This window comes from Adiantum capillus-veneris, chromosome 5 (genome assembly GCF_014529385.1).
Source record: "Adiantum capillus-veneris isolate H3 chromosome 5, ASM1452938v2, whole genome shotgun sequence".
Lineage (NCBI taxonomy): Eukaryota > Viridiplantae > Streptophyta > Polypodiopsida > Polypodiales > Pteridaceae > Adiantum > Adiantum capillus-veneris.
The window spans coordinates 113,969,699-113,984,271 of record NC_140935.1 but is presented as its reverse complement, the minus strand read 5'-3'; the positions used below and the strand labels follow the sequence as shown (position 1 = coordinate 113,984,271).

The following is a 14,573-nucleotide window of genomic DNA, read 5'->3' as shown; positions in this document are numbered from 1 at the left end:
AAAACCTCTTGTACAATCCAACCCTTTGCCATGCTTGCCTGGACACATGAAACCATTAGTGATTAAAGTAACCAATAAAAAACGTTGTGAATACAATCCAATCCTAATAAGGTTTAAAGCTTAAGATCGATGAATACCTCTAGTTGTGATCGTAGCCTTACAAATTCTTTCAAGGTCTTTAGGAACCTCTCAAGAAAGAACATCCACCTGGAGTGAACCACACCACAAATGGCTATCTCCTCAACAAGATGGAGCAATAGGTGAACTTGGCTAACAAGGATAGAACGTGGGAATGCATCCTCAATAGCACAAGTTGCTTCAATCGCTAGAAGTCGAGCTGTTGGAATGGTTGAAACTTCGATTTCTTTGGAACTCACAAACCCGTAACCAAAAAACCCTTCATAATCTTCATAGTAAAGGTAGTCTTCAAAGTAAAGTTTAGGAGGGAGGATCAAATGTGCTATACCTGACAACTTCTCCCACCTTGAATATTGCAGCCTTTACCTTCGTGTCCGCAAATCCACTAATGCTAATTGTAAGCACAAACTATTGCACAAACAAAAAGACTTATTAGTATCCAGAACCCTAAACCACATACACACACACTCACATATACACACACACACACACACACGTTACTCCTGAAGAATCTTGTGCTAATCATGGGATTTGAGCCCATACAGTTGTGTGGATCCTCCTTTCTTAGTTTTAGTGAAGGCACCCTTGAGCGAACGCATATAACTTGTTGGAGTACGATGACTTGTTTCATCCGCTCTTGATCCACCCTTGATAGAATCCAAGGTGCCTTTGGAAGAACCATCTTTCCCCGAGGCCCCATGCGAGGTGTGGCCGAAGGAGGGAGCCTCCTTATGGCCCTCATGTCCTCTCTAGCCCCCAATGAATTTTTCTTGCCTACTATGTGACCCCATATAGCTTGCCCAACATTTTTGAACACATGCATTGGATCCAATAGGTGTTGGATTTTCAATGAAGCCCAATAGGGTAGTGATAAGAAAATAAAGTACCTAAACATACCCTTAGGTGGATCATTGGGAGGAGGCAATGTGTTGTGATGCTCGTTCCAATGTCTTGCCCAATCGGCCATGGTCCAATGGAGTGGCTCCATCCCATTGCACGGTGAGCATAAGATCGATGTGTGGGCGGCAAGAAGCCATGGTTATTGGGGTAGATCACCTTACCAAGTAGAGCGGGTCTCTCTGTCACGAGTGAGGGTCCACAAGTTGGGCATGCACTATGTCCAGATGTTGATAGTCCTACAAAAACAAAATACATAACCGCATATAAGTGACCAATGCAAAGACATTAAAGAGCGTCACAAAGTATAAGCTTACCAGAAATCTCTCCAAGCCTGGGGTAATCATGCATTGTCCACATGAGAATGCACTTGATCATTGTGCGCTGATCATGAAGTGGTCTTGATACATCAAAAACATCTATGCCGTTCCATAGCTCTTGAAGCTCTTCAATCAAAGGTGCTAAATATACATCCATGTTCTTCACCTTGTGTTTTCCTGGGACTAGAAGAGAGAGCAAAATGTTCCCCTTCTTGGTTGACTCCCATGGTGGAATGTTGTAGTTCACAACTACCACTGGCCAAGTACTCCATGAGGTAGACCGATGCCCAAATGGGTTTACCCCATCACTAGCCAGAACAAGCCTCAAGTGACGAGGCTCTTCTCTAAACTCCGGCCATGTCTGCTCAATGTGTTGCCATGCCGGCGAGTCAGGCACTCTCATAACCCCATCGGTGGAGCGATTTGTCATATGCCATGTAAGAAGCTCGCTTGTTCCTTTGGTGCTGAACATATGCTTGATGCAGGGAATGAGGGGGAAATGACGAAGAACCTTGCGAGGTATTGTGGTTCCTTGCATTCCCTCTTTGTACCTTGATTCTCCACACTCGGGGCAAGCATCAAGCCCTGCATGTTCATTGCGTAATAGCACGCAATCATTGACACATGCATGTATGTGATCATAGTCCATCCCAAGCCCTGTCACAACCTGTCGTGCCTTCCTTCTATTTTCTGGAAGATGATTGCCTTTAGGCATCATCTTGCCTAATAGCGTATCACATAATTAAAGAACACTCTTTATTGCATATAACCACGAAAACTTCACTCACAACTAGCACTTATTACACTTAAACGTACCTCAATAGTGCATCGACCCCTGCATTGCTCCTTCCAAACATTTCTTGAATATTCAAGATCTCAAGAGACGCTCGTAATATGGAGTAGGAGCATCCCTCGTAAAGAGCGGTGTGTGCTGTTGAATATTCAAGATCTCAAGAGATGCTCGTAATATGGAGTAGGAGCATCCCTCGTAAAGCGGTGTGTGCTGCCTCTAGCAATGAATCTTTGATTTTTTGGGCGGCTTCTTCACATGCACACTCAGGCTCACACTCATTCTCCGCCTCACGTGCAAGAAGATCCTCATCCATATTGTGCAAATGATCTTCCTCCACCTCCATGTGGGGCGGGGTGGTGAGGAGATCCCCATATGTGGTGGATGTAGGATGCGCATGCGCTCGTGTGGACCCACCCACATCGGATGGCGGGTGTGACCCCCCTCCCATGACTGCTTCCTGACGCAATCGCTCTTCCGTCCTCCTCCCGCCTCCGCCCTCGATCACACTCCAATGGGGAGCGACATCAATGGATGCCAAAACCCTCGGATCGCTAGTTTCCATTCGAGCGCTTTTTCTCGGATCGTCCCATAGTCCATAATCATCCACGTGAGCCAAGCATATACGCCGAAGCCGTGCAATCGCACGCTTACATCGCGTACATAGACGTGGTAGTCGCTCGCTCAACCATCGAGTTCGTTCCGCGCCAACCGGCGGACCCACGTCATCCCAGTAGACCTGCACACATGACCACACACTAAATAAGAAAAAGAAGAATCAAGAATGTTGGTACTGACATGACTGACACACATTAAAGATAGAGGGGACTGTAAGGTAAAGAGGTGGGTACAAGAGGTCATGCAGTCACGTAACCTTAATGTCTCATCAGAGATTTTCGCGGTAATAGACGCGGTAATACGAGCGAGAGCAGGCGCGGTAATACGCGCGATAAAATTGCCAGCAAACTTTTTTAGAAATTGAATGCCAAAAATTCAAAAATGAGCTCCTTCTTTGCGCGGACCTGTTTCCCTCTCCATCTCCAATCTCTCTCTCCTTCTCCCTCTCCATCTCCAAGCTCTATTACTCTATTCATCTCCATCCCCACCATATCCAAGCGATCGAGGTCACTACTGTAAGTGCTCGAACTCTCTCTCTTTCTTCTCGTTCTTCTACACACACACAAACACATACACACACACACACACACACACACACACACACATGCACACATACACATTACACACACACACACACACACACACACACACACACACACACACACACACACACACAATGCATACACCCACATTGTACACACACACACACGCACACATACTATTTTGTGCACAATCACACACTAATGCTTGCATTAGTGTGTGATTGTGCACAAAATAGTGTGTTTTACACACTAATGCATGCACAAGCACACCCTAATGCAAGCATTAGTGTGTGCAAGCATTATACACACACACTAATACTTGCATTAGTGTGTGATTGTGCACAAATTAATGTGTTTTCACACACTATTTTGTGCACAATCACACACTAATGCCTGCATTAATGTGTGCATGAGTTACAAGCACACACTAATGCTTGCATTAGTGTGTGATTGTGCACAAATTAATGTGTTTTCACACATGCACACACACACACACACACACACTAATGCTTGCATTAGTGTGTGATTGTGCACAAATTAATGTGTTTTCACACATGCACACACACACACACACACACACACACTAATGCTTGCATTAGTGTGTGATTGTGCACAAATTAATGTGTTTTCACACATGCACACACACACACACACACACACACACAATGCATACACATTGCACACACACGCACACACACACACACTATTAATGTGTTTTCACACATGCACACACACACACAATGCATACACATTGCACACACACATTGTACACACACACACACACACACACACACTATTTTGTGCACAATTACACACTAATGCTTGCATTAGTGTGTGCTTGCATTATACACACACTAATGCTCGCATTAGTGCGTGCATGCGTAAAAAAACACACTAATACTTGCATTAGGGTGTGCTTGTGCATGCATTAGTGTGTTTACACACTAATGCATGCACAAGCACACACTAATGCAAGCATTAGTGTGTGCAAGCATTATACACACACACACTAATGCTTGCATTACTGTGTGATTGTGCACAAATTAATGTGTTTTCACACACTATTTTGTGCACAATCACACACTAATGGCCACATTAGTGCGTGCATGCGTTACAAGCACACACTAATCTTTGCATTAGGGTGTGCTTGTGCATGCACTAGTGAGTAAACACACTAATGCATGCACAAGCACACCCTAATGCAAGCATTAGTGTGTGCAAGCATTATACACACACTAATGTTTACATTAGTGTGTGATTGTGCACAAATTAATGTGTTTTCACACACTATTTTGTGCACAATCACGCATTAGTGTGTGCATGCGTTACAAGCACACAATAATGCTTGCATTAGTGTGTGCATGCATTATACACACACACACTAATGCATTAGTGTGTGCATGCATTATACACACACATACTAATGCTTGCATTAGTGTGTGATTGTGCACAAGTTAGTGTATTTTCACACACTAATGCAAGCATTAGTGTGCTTGGGCACAAATTAGTGTGTAGAAACACACTAATGCTTGCATTAGTGTGTGCATGCATGTGTGATTGTGCACAAATTAGTGTGTTTTCACACACTTTTTTGTGCACAATGCATGCATTATACACACACACACACACTAATGCTTGCAATCACACTAATTTGTGCACAATCACACACTAATGCAAGCATTAGTGTGTTCCCACACACTAATTTGTGCCCAAGCACACACTAATGCAAGCGTTAGTGTATGCATACCTCTCTAGCACACACTAATGCTTGCATTAGTGTGTGCTTGTGCACAAATTAGTGTGTCTACACACTAATGCATGCACAAGCACACACTAGTGTGAGCATTGGTGTGTGAAAAAATTGCACACACTAATGCAAGCATTAGTGTGTGCTTGTGCACTAATTAGTGTGTGAAAACACACTAATGCATGCACACACACACACACACACTAATGCGAGCATTAGTGTGTGCATGTGCTATAAGCACACACTAATGCTTGCATTAGTGTGTGTGTGTGTGCATGCATTGGTGTGTTTTCACACACTAATTTGTGCATAAGCACACACTAATGCAAGCATCAGTGTGTGCATGCGTTACAAGCACACACTAACGCTTGCATTAGTGTGTGCTTGGACATGCATTAGTGTGTTTTCACACTAATGCTTTCTCAAGCACACACTAATGCAAGCATTAGTGTGCATGCTTTACAAGCATACCAAAACATACCTCCATGTGGGTGTGCAATGATATTGATTGAGACCCCAATGGTCACCGAGAAGCCCAACGATAGATTAAGGTCCAACACACACACACTAGATTAATTTCTTTGCCACACACTAACGCACACACACAATAGATTAATTAGAAGCACACACACACACACACACACACACACTCTAAATGGATGCAAAAAAAAAAAAGCACACAAACCATTTCTTAAATAGGAGATAAAAGGATCCTATGCAGGGAGGAATTCTATGCAAGGAGGAATCCTATGCAATAAAGAATCTCACTTTGACTAGAATCCAATGTTAATTAGGGTCCCTTTTTTTTATGAAATTGTAAGATATGGCATCCTCTTCCACGCCCGGCTATCGATCCATAGAGGACTTTCTCGCCGAGGGCCTCTCTTACGAGGATTCTTGTGATGCTTACTACTCGCAGTCTTCCTCCCACCAGTCACAATCCACCTTCGGCTTTTGATGGTTCCGAGATGTAGTACACGACCCCGACCTCAAGAGGGCATACCGCGCCCAAGCAGAGTGGCTATCCTCGCAACAGAGTCTTCTAGGGCGGTACACACCAGCACGGTTGGCTGTCTATGGGCTCTCACCGCTTACGACACCGGGCGCCGACACTCCGATCGTGTAGAGTGTGCCTCCCAGTGGGCTCCCTTCACCTTACCCTCGACTTTCCCGTCACCCGCAGCTCCCTCCACCTTGCATTCGCAGCGATCCACGCCCGCACCATCGAGTTATCCATCGCCTACACCACCCAACGGTTCGGGCTCGGGCCAGCGCTCTTCGGGTGGATAGCGCTCTTCCCGTAGTGGTGTCTCACGCTCTCGTCGAGGTAGTGGCTCGTGCTGCTTTGGTGGTGGAGGGGGCAGTGCTACAGATTCACCTCCTCTTACACCCCGACCTCCTCACTCACCCCTTGGAGCTCCACATGAGGATGAGGACCGCGATGCGCCCGCCCCGGACGCTCGTGGCTACTACTATTATATACATAGAGGGGGGAAGGTGGATCTAGGTTCCTCTTTGGGGAGGACATTTCGAGGGCACCTTAACCAGTTGATCCACTCGACATACCAAGATTGATTTAAATCTTTCAAAGATCAGGACCCTGCCGACTTGACGTACATTCACACGACATTGCTCATGCGGTTCCCTAATCCGGAAGTGGAAGAGTTCTCCAGGCAGTGGCTTGAGGAGTACGTAAAGAATTTCTTGAAAAATAAGAAGTCCAGTGTGCGGAGGGAGGCAAAGCGAACATTTGAATCTGAGGGTCACAACTATCGCCCTGGAAATGTTCACGACGAGGAGTGGGAGAAAGCCCAGGGCCAGCTGGAGGACGAGAGAGCGGCAGGTGCTAGGGAGCACACTCGACAGGTGGAGGCGAGGGCACAGCAAACGCCCACGCATTACGGCTCGGACGGAAAAGCAACACGGAAAGATAAATTTGTGAGTGCGCGTATTTTCATTTGAATTGATTTAATTTGTGGTAATAAGGTTAGGTTTGTGATATTTTTTAATTGATATACAACAAAATATTACTATGACCCGCCCAAGGCGAGAGATCCAGAGATACAGAGAGAGCCACTCCGAATATCAGACATGGTGCTGGCTGTATGAAAACAACAAAATTAATCGCGAAGAATTTGAAAATGCATGTCGTACACTACAGCCTGTAAGTGTGAACTTTTTTTTTAAAATGAGTGCATGTAGAATTATGTATCCATTTGTATTAATTAAATGTTTTGTGGTTTTTTTCTTTTCCAGAGTCAGGTAGTCCCTCGAGAGGTCCTAGGATCCGAGTAGCTCAATCCTCCAAGTGTTTTTGGGCCCGTCTTCTTTTGGCCACAGTTGTATAGCCCCCATGTATCGCCTATTTGGGCAATTTTGTAATATCAATATAATTAAACACTTGATTTTGGCCCAAAGTCTTCTTTTGGCCATAGTTGTATAGCCGCCATGCATTGCCTATTTGGTCAATTTTGTAATGAACAGTTTCTCCAATATAATTAAACATTTGATTTTGGCCCAAAGTTTTTGTGCAATGAAATTGTTGTTTTTTTATTTATTAAATGTATAGGAAAAAAAAGGCAAATGACCTTTTGGATGGGTCCTACCAAGGACCATCCAAATGGTCATTTGCTTTTTTTTTAAAAATACTCGCGTGCGCCGTAATGGTTGCGGTAATTCTTACGGTAAGGCCCGCGGAAATAAGCGCGGAAATATAGCCGGGCCGATTACCGCGCTCATTGTTGAAGGACCATTACCGCGAGCATTGACTCTAACATTACCGCCTCCGAGATTTTTTGACTTGAACTCTTCCTTTGTTTTTGTGCGTCTATCTGAGCGGTAATGTGCTCCAAATGTCATAGTGAAATCTGAGTACAGGGAAGTCTTCACAGCTATGGTTGAGTGTGTATGGCTCAGACAACTTATGGTTGATTTGGGTATTGGACACGACACAACCAACATCATCTACACTAAACATTCAGAGTGCATTGGCAGTTGTGAGAAACCCAATTTGCACAAAGCACATTGAGGTGCATTATTGCTATGTCATGGAGAGACTCTCAACATGAGAGATCAGCTTGGTTTATGACCTAACATAGGAAAACCTTGCACTTGAATCTATTTACAAAGGCATTGCTTCGTGAGAAGTTCTAATTTTTTGCAAATCGTTGGGCTTGCTTTCCTTTGCTGACAACAAAAAGTTGCAACATTTTACTTCACTTTGTGCTTGGTTCCAATTTCCACCCAATTTGCAAACTTTAAATTAAATAGTGCAACTCTATGAGAAACTTGAATCTTAATAAAAGGTTCTAGCATTCATTATATCAAGAAAAGGGTTTACAAACTGAATTTTCCCTTTCATTCTTTGTAATGAAGAAAAATATAAGTCAAGGATAGTAACAATATAGTCAGTAATAATATAAAATCTCCATTTGTCAAGGATAGATAAAAATGAAATCAGTAATAATATAATCAGCCTTGTCATTCCATGTACACTTCCCTTGGTTGATTTTTGCAAGGAGATTATTCATTGGAAGGGGCTTGGCCACCAATGCTGCAAAGAAACTAACACCCTATTGGGTTAGCTACAATATATACTAAATAGCCTCAGATTTGTAGAGGACCCTAATCAATAGAGCACTTCATGCCATGTTTCACAATGGCTGAGCGCATTCGATCTAAATAGAGGTTAAAAAAAAGGAAAAATTGAAGAGCTAGAATTGGTTGCCCATGTAGGTATTGCCAAATTGCCAATTAGGAGGTGCAACATCATATGAGATGAGGCTCTTGCCATCACTGGTTACGACTCGGAAAGAGAGGGCTTGGCCCGTGAGGACAACCCCACACTCCCAGTTTTGTCCCCAATTGCGTTGCATCGGCAGCCAACCAGTGTAGGAGCCCTTGATGAACACCGCGGATACATCCCCCTGGCCGCCCACATTATGGACCATCGCCAAGTTGAAGTGTGGGTTCCCATTCAAGGTAAACTTGATCCCTCCTTGCTTCACACAAGGTACCCTGCATAACCATCCACACCAATTCAACCATCTAATTACATAATTCCCCTATAGAAACATGGTTCCAAGAGGACACGATTTTCTTGCACGGGTACATGATAATGAAATCTTAAGCCTATCGTTATCTGCAGCTGAGAAATAACGATCAAGAGGGTAGTGATATTTCTTACAGCTCAAGATTCTGAAACTAGCAATCCTTATGATTCCATTATTGTGTGAGTGCTATCTTATATAGGTTGTTAATGAGTAAAGCCCATTTGAACTTGTTTAGTGTCCTGCATTTGGTTTTATTGTGCATCTTTGAAGAAAATGCGGGTATATCTCTACCGGTGAGTCTTCTCAATAGAAGTTTTGGACAGATTCTCACAATAATTCTTGTGACTTACCTCAACATCATGAGCTTTTGTGAGGGAGGCACAACATACCTAGCTAGGTACGATTGGGTACAGGGGACCGCCGGCCCGGTGGGGGGGCCGGGGGTCCCCTGCTCCCAATCGTACCTAGCTAGGTTATATGCAGTGCCTCCCAAGCAGAAGCTCATGATGTTATGCATTGTATGAAAAACATTGAAAAAGGCTCCCTTTTCCTAATTAAGTGAGAAAATTTCTAAATCTTCTTGTGGATCTCCTGTGGTTCACGCATTCTTTTGACTATTAGAATGAGCCCTTTTCCCCTAATTTCCTCTTTTGTCCTCCCCAAACATAAAAAATGATGAAGCCCCATATCTAATTACCTCCTGTAAGTGATAGGAACAATGCCTGCTCTATATCGAGCAATCTTCTCAAAAGCAGGCTGCGTAAGGTCGAAATGTTTGCGAGGAGGGTTGCACCAGCCGCCAGCGTTGCTGTCTTGAGCCCAATTGGGTGGACAAAAGTTGGTGGCCGTCACAAAGATGGAGGGGTTGCCTGGCAAACACCATTGGGGTTGATTTGAGCACTTAATCTCGAAGCATGCCCCACAACTCAGGCCATAGTTGAACAATGCGGTGCTCAATGCTGCCGTATCGGTACCATACCCTTGTTGATAAAGGTCTCCGTATCCACATGCGCCTCCTGCATTCAATTTATTGTATCCACTTATAAGAGAAAGAGACAGTGCGGCAACACAATGAAAGGATAAGTTCTGTAGTTCTTCTTGTACATAAGATCATTTATTTGTTATAACAGTAAAGATCATGCATTGCTGAAATGTCATGTATGCCAATTATGGTAGGGATATTGGTTACCCATGGTGCCAGAGGCATCGCTGCCGCCGTAGAATGTGGCATGTGCATCCGACCAACCAGACAAGGCCTGAGCTGCTTTGCGCCGTGGAGCATAGCTCATGTACGAGTCGACTTGCAGGATATTAAGCAAAAACACAATGTACAAAACAAGGAGAACAACATAATAAACGCGGGCGGAGGCCATTGGAAGAGCTCACAAGGAAGCAAGCAGCTTCGTAATATTGGAACCAACCCAAGAGAAGCTGGAATGAGAGGACATGCAGGGCCTGCTTGCTTATATATGGGTGCAACCCTGAAGGGGCGTATACGACCATTCTGCTCGAAATGCATAAAAAATTCACGTCAAAACGATGAAGATCAGCTCTTTAATACTTGGGTCGTGCGGAAGGCTCTCTCTCTCTATCCTCTCCCTCTCTCTCTCTCTCTCTCCCCTGATGGGCGATGGTGCTCCTCACGACACACAGAGCTGAGAGCATCCTGCTGCGTCGAGCCCGGCAACAGTTCTCCACTTCTGCACGAACCAAGTGGATGGTATCCTTGAATGAAAAAGTCAAATTGCGTCCCTATCAATCTTTTGCTCAATCAATGGAGCTTCCTCCGGACTCCGGAGTCCGGAACTTAAGAGTTGCCGCCCTAAACAAAAAAAAAAAGGGAGAAAAAAAAGAGAGAACGGTAGGCGTGGGCTCTCTGATCCACATGCAATGGCCGTCCGGTCGTTTGATCTCGTGTGTATTTCTTAAAAGTGATTTCGGGATTAGTTTTTATCCATAGATTAGCATTTTTGGATTTGTAACCACCCCACCTTGCCACCCCAAAGACTATAAGGGTCGGACATCAAAGAAGCCATTTGGAGGGATCCACTCCATGGAACTAGGGCGCGACTCAAGAGGGCCTCGTGGCCTTCCACATGGCAAATGTTTCCCGCGGCCTTGGTTTACAAAATAGATACATCGAGGCAAAAAACATGTGAAAATTCAACGTGGCCGCTTGAAAAGTTACTAGTGTGGCATGCACATGTGGCATGACAATGCCATGAAGGTCCAAGGTATAGTGGGGTCTTTAATAGGGGGACAACTGATGGATGCTCTAATCGAGAAGTGTGGGTGACATAACAGTCCCCTCATGCAAAGGGGGGAAGGAGGAGGCCTTTGCTTGGGGCATTGTGAGGTTATGCCCTTTTGTGTGAGCTTCTCAAATATTGTACATTGTGTCACATTCTACGATGTTAGAGTTAAACTGGTGTAACCATGGTGGGTGGGAAAGAAGAAGGTTATATGGGGGAGCTACTCCACCCCTCCTCCTACAATGCCTACCTCCCCAGGGGCAACATCTGCCAACCACAAGAGAAGGGGGAGGTAGGGCATCACCTGCTTTACCATTTATGGTCTTCATGTTAGTTGCTAGCAATGGGGGCTTTTTTTTGCAGTTGGTGGCTGGGGGAGGAATACACCATCTATGATGGACGGTGGGGCAAAGATGCCGCAATGTAGGGGGAGGCCAAGGCCCGCAATTGTGGGCAAAGCATGGAAGAGGGCGGATAGGGTGTGTCTTAGTGTAAAAGGGAACCAAGATCAACTCAAAACTCTTGTGTGTTTGAGGATTTGGTATAGCCTCAACCCCAATTACACAATTGCAATGCTTGTTTGCCCTAACAAAAACACTTTCTTTGCCCTTTAATTCTTCGTCAAGGCCATTTCATGAAAGCTTGAGGACTTACATAGAAAAACTCACACACATTTTTGAAGAGAGGAAACCCTAATTGGAACCCTCACACGCTCGAACACGAGGCAGGACACAGCAAGGCAGCCTTAGCACACCATGGAAGAAGCCTGTGTATCCTTTCACCATAGAGAGGCTTAAAGTGATGATATTGTACTTCAAAATATCTCCCCACATCCTAGTAGTCATGGCTCCGTGAGTGATGCAACATTTAAAGAGATTTTTGAGTCATTTTTGACCATTTTATGGCTTCCTTTGGCCATTTTTAGCCCAAAAATGCCCTTTTTACCAGTGAAAAGCCCAAACAAGTGGGGAAAATCTCTGAAATTGTGGAAAAATCCCTATGGGTTTAAATTAAATTCTAAACCTCATTTTCCCACTTTGCAAGCACTTTAGATGCATCATTCATAGCTGTGCTTAAAATTGCTTTTTTTAAAACAAGATCGCCTGCATTGAACTTTTTAGGCAAAAGGAGTGTGTCATCCCAATGCATATGAAATATGTACATTTTTAAACTAGATTAAGAATGTTTTGATGTGGTAAAGCATGCCATAGTGCCACGTGCAAGGCCTCGTTAGGCATGTACACAACTACAAATGTGGAAACCATTTTCACACATATGACATTATGTACATTATAGCATTTGGTCCCACATATTCAAAATCATAGAGTGAGGTGAAAATTTAAATCCACATTGTAAACCTACCACATCACCGCATCCACCCCCTCTAAACTTGCACAATGCACATCCTCCAACATGTGCGACAATAGTCCTTGGTAACATTGAAGTGCGCGAGCGGGAGCGCTTGTGAGTGTGTGCAAAAATGAAGAAGAGAGGAGAAGAGAAGACCTTGTGTTTGCAGGGGCTAAAACTCACTCTCAAAATGTGAGCCCCCTTATTCTATTATGTACATAATGAATAAGTATAGTGGGCGGGCGCTTGGCCTGATTGGCCACATGGGGCTTTACCCCAACAACCTCCCACGTAAAAACCAATGTGGCCGTGAGAGAGAAAAGAAAACCATACAAAACCTTCACAAGGTCATCACTGTATGCCCACTAGCTCACTGAATGTGTGTGCATCCAGCTCTAATTGTAGAGAAATTATAGAGCGATCGACACCATACTCCTCACCAAAGCGGCACACATCCTACAGGTATCTCACCATATGCTGCAAAGTGCCCCTACAACGTCAATCACTACACGACTGACTGATCCCACTGCAAATGCATTCAATCTAGCATCTCGAGATCAATATCTTGTACATGAGACTCCCGAATGCTGGTGCAACCCTGGCAATCTCTACTAATGTGAACATCTTAGTCAAATCTGGCCTAGAACTCCACTCATGGAAATTACCGTGACACCCAAACTCCGATCCTTGGAATCGATGTTTGAATTAGGGTTGCAGGAAAACACACACAACTTGGAGAAGACGAAGGAAGCTTAAGGAACACAAGAGAGAGTGCATTACTTAGTGTGCAATGGAAAGATAGATAGCCCTAGAATGAATGGCCGTATGTACAATGCAGAGGGGGAAAAACCTCCTAGTGAGGGAAAAAATGCCCCGGCGGTCCTAATTGTGTTCACACACAAGTAGGATCGTATACATGTGGTAGTGATGTGTTTACACACATCACTACCACATGTATATGGTAACAAATCCCCTTGGAGTGATGTGGTGAATGAGAGATGGCACATGAGTAAAGGGAAGTGCCATGCAATGAAGACATGATCGATCCACAAAGGGGAGTAAGCCAAAAGCTTTGCACAAAGCTTCAAACTTCTCACGAGACACTGCCTTTGTGAAAATATCTTCAAGGTTGTCTTGTGTTGGCACATAAGCCAAGCTAATCTCTCTTGTTGAGAGCCTCTTCTTGACATAGTGGTGATGGGGGCTTTTCACAAGCCAAGCTCCCATACCCCTCTTCTCTCGTCCCCACCCCATGAAAACCCCCTCTTAGGGAGGGAGTGATAAAAGACATTGAAAAAAGTAAGAAAAAATAAAGTATGATTATGTAAATATATAAGAAAGGTAAAATAGGCCACCTCATGCCTGCGGGCTAGCCCATCCCCACCTTGCCTCCTTTTTCTTCACTGTTGCCCCACCGTGTGTCCCTTTTCCTCTCCTCCACTCAAAAGGTCAACCCCCTCTCTCTTCCCCTTGTCCTTTCTCCTTTCTCTCTCCCCTCAAGCTACCCCACCTCTCACCAATAATGCATTATAACTCACCAATAATGCACCCTAACTCACATGCAACTTACCCTATCTTCCAAAATAGTATACCCCACCCCCTCTTTCTCTCTCCTATCATATCCTATGACCCAAATACCCCCCTCTCTCTCTAAAGGGTGCCATGTCTCTTGTCTTGTAGCTAAATAACCTCCCCCACACTCACACACACTCAGTTTCACTGAAAAAGGTGCCCACAGACCCATCCCCACCTGGTGGTTACCTGATTTTTCTTGTGTTCACACACATCTGCACACAGATTCACCTCTGAACACACTCCCCTCTCTCCCCTCTTGTAATTACTTTATTCTCCATGTCACCTCTCACTT

The 14,573-nt window shown here is 44.5% G+C and overlaps 1 protein-coding gene across 1 annotated transcript; it reads right to left on the bottom strand.

Annotated features, from left to right (window-relative positions):
- Positions 1-8,366: 8,366 nt before the first annotated feature.
- On the bottom strand, positions 8,367-10,575 carry LOC147457943 (expansin-A1-like). Its single transcript, XM_086511731.1, has 3 exons — positions 10,294-10,575; positions 9,802-10,120; positions 8,367-9,069 (listed from the first exon to the last, which is right to left on the bottom strand). Exons 1-3 carry the CDS (start codon positions 10,475-10,477, stop codon positions 8,766-8,768), a joined length of 807 nt encoding a protein of 268 aa, XP_086367857.1. The 5' UTR covers positions 10,478-10,575; the 3' UTR covers positions 8,367-8,765.
- Between the last annotated feature and the right edge of the window lie 3,998 nt (positions 10,576-14,573).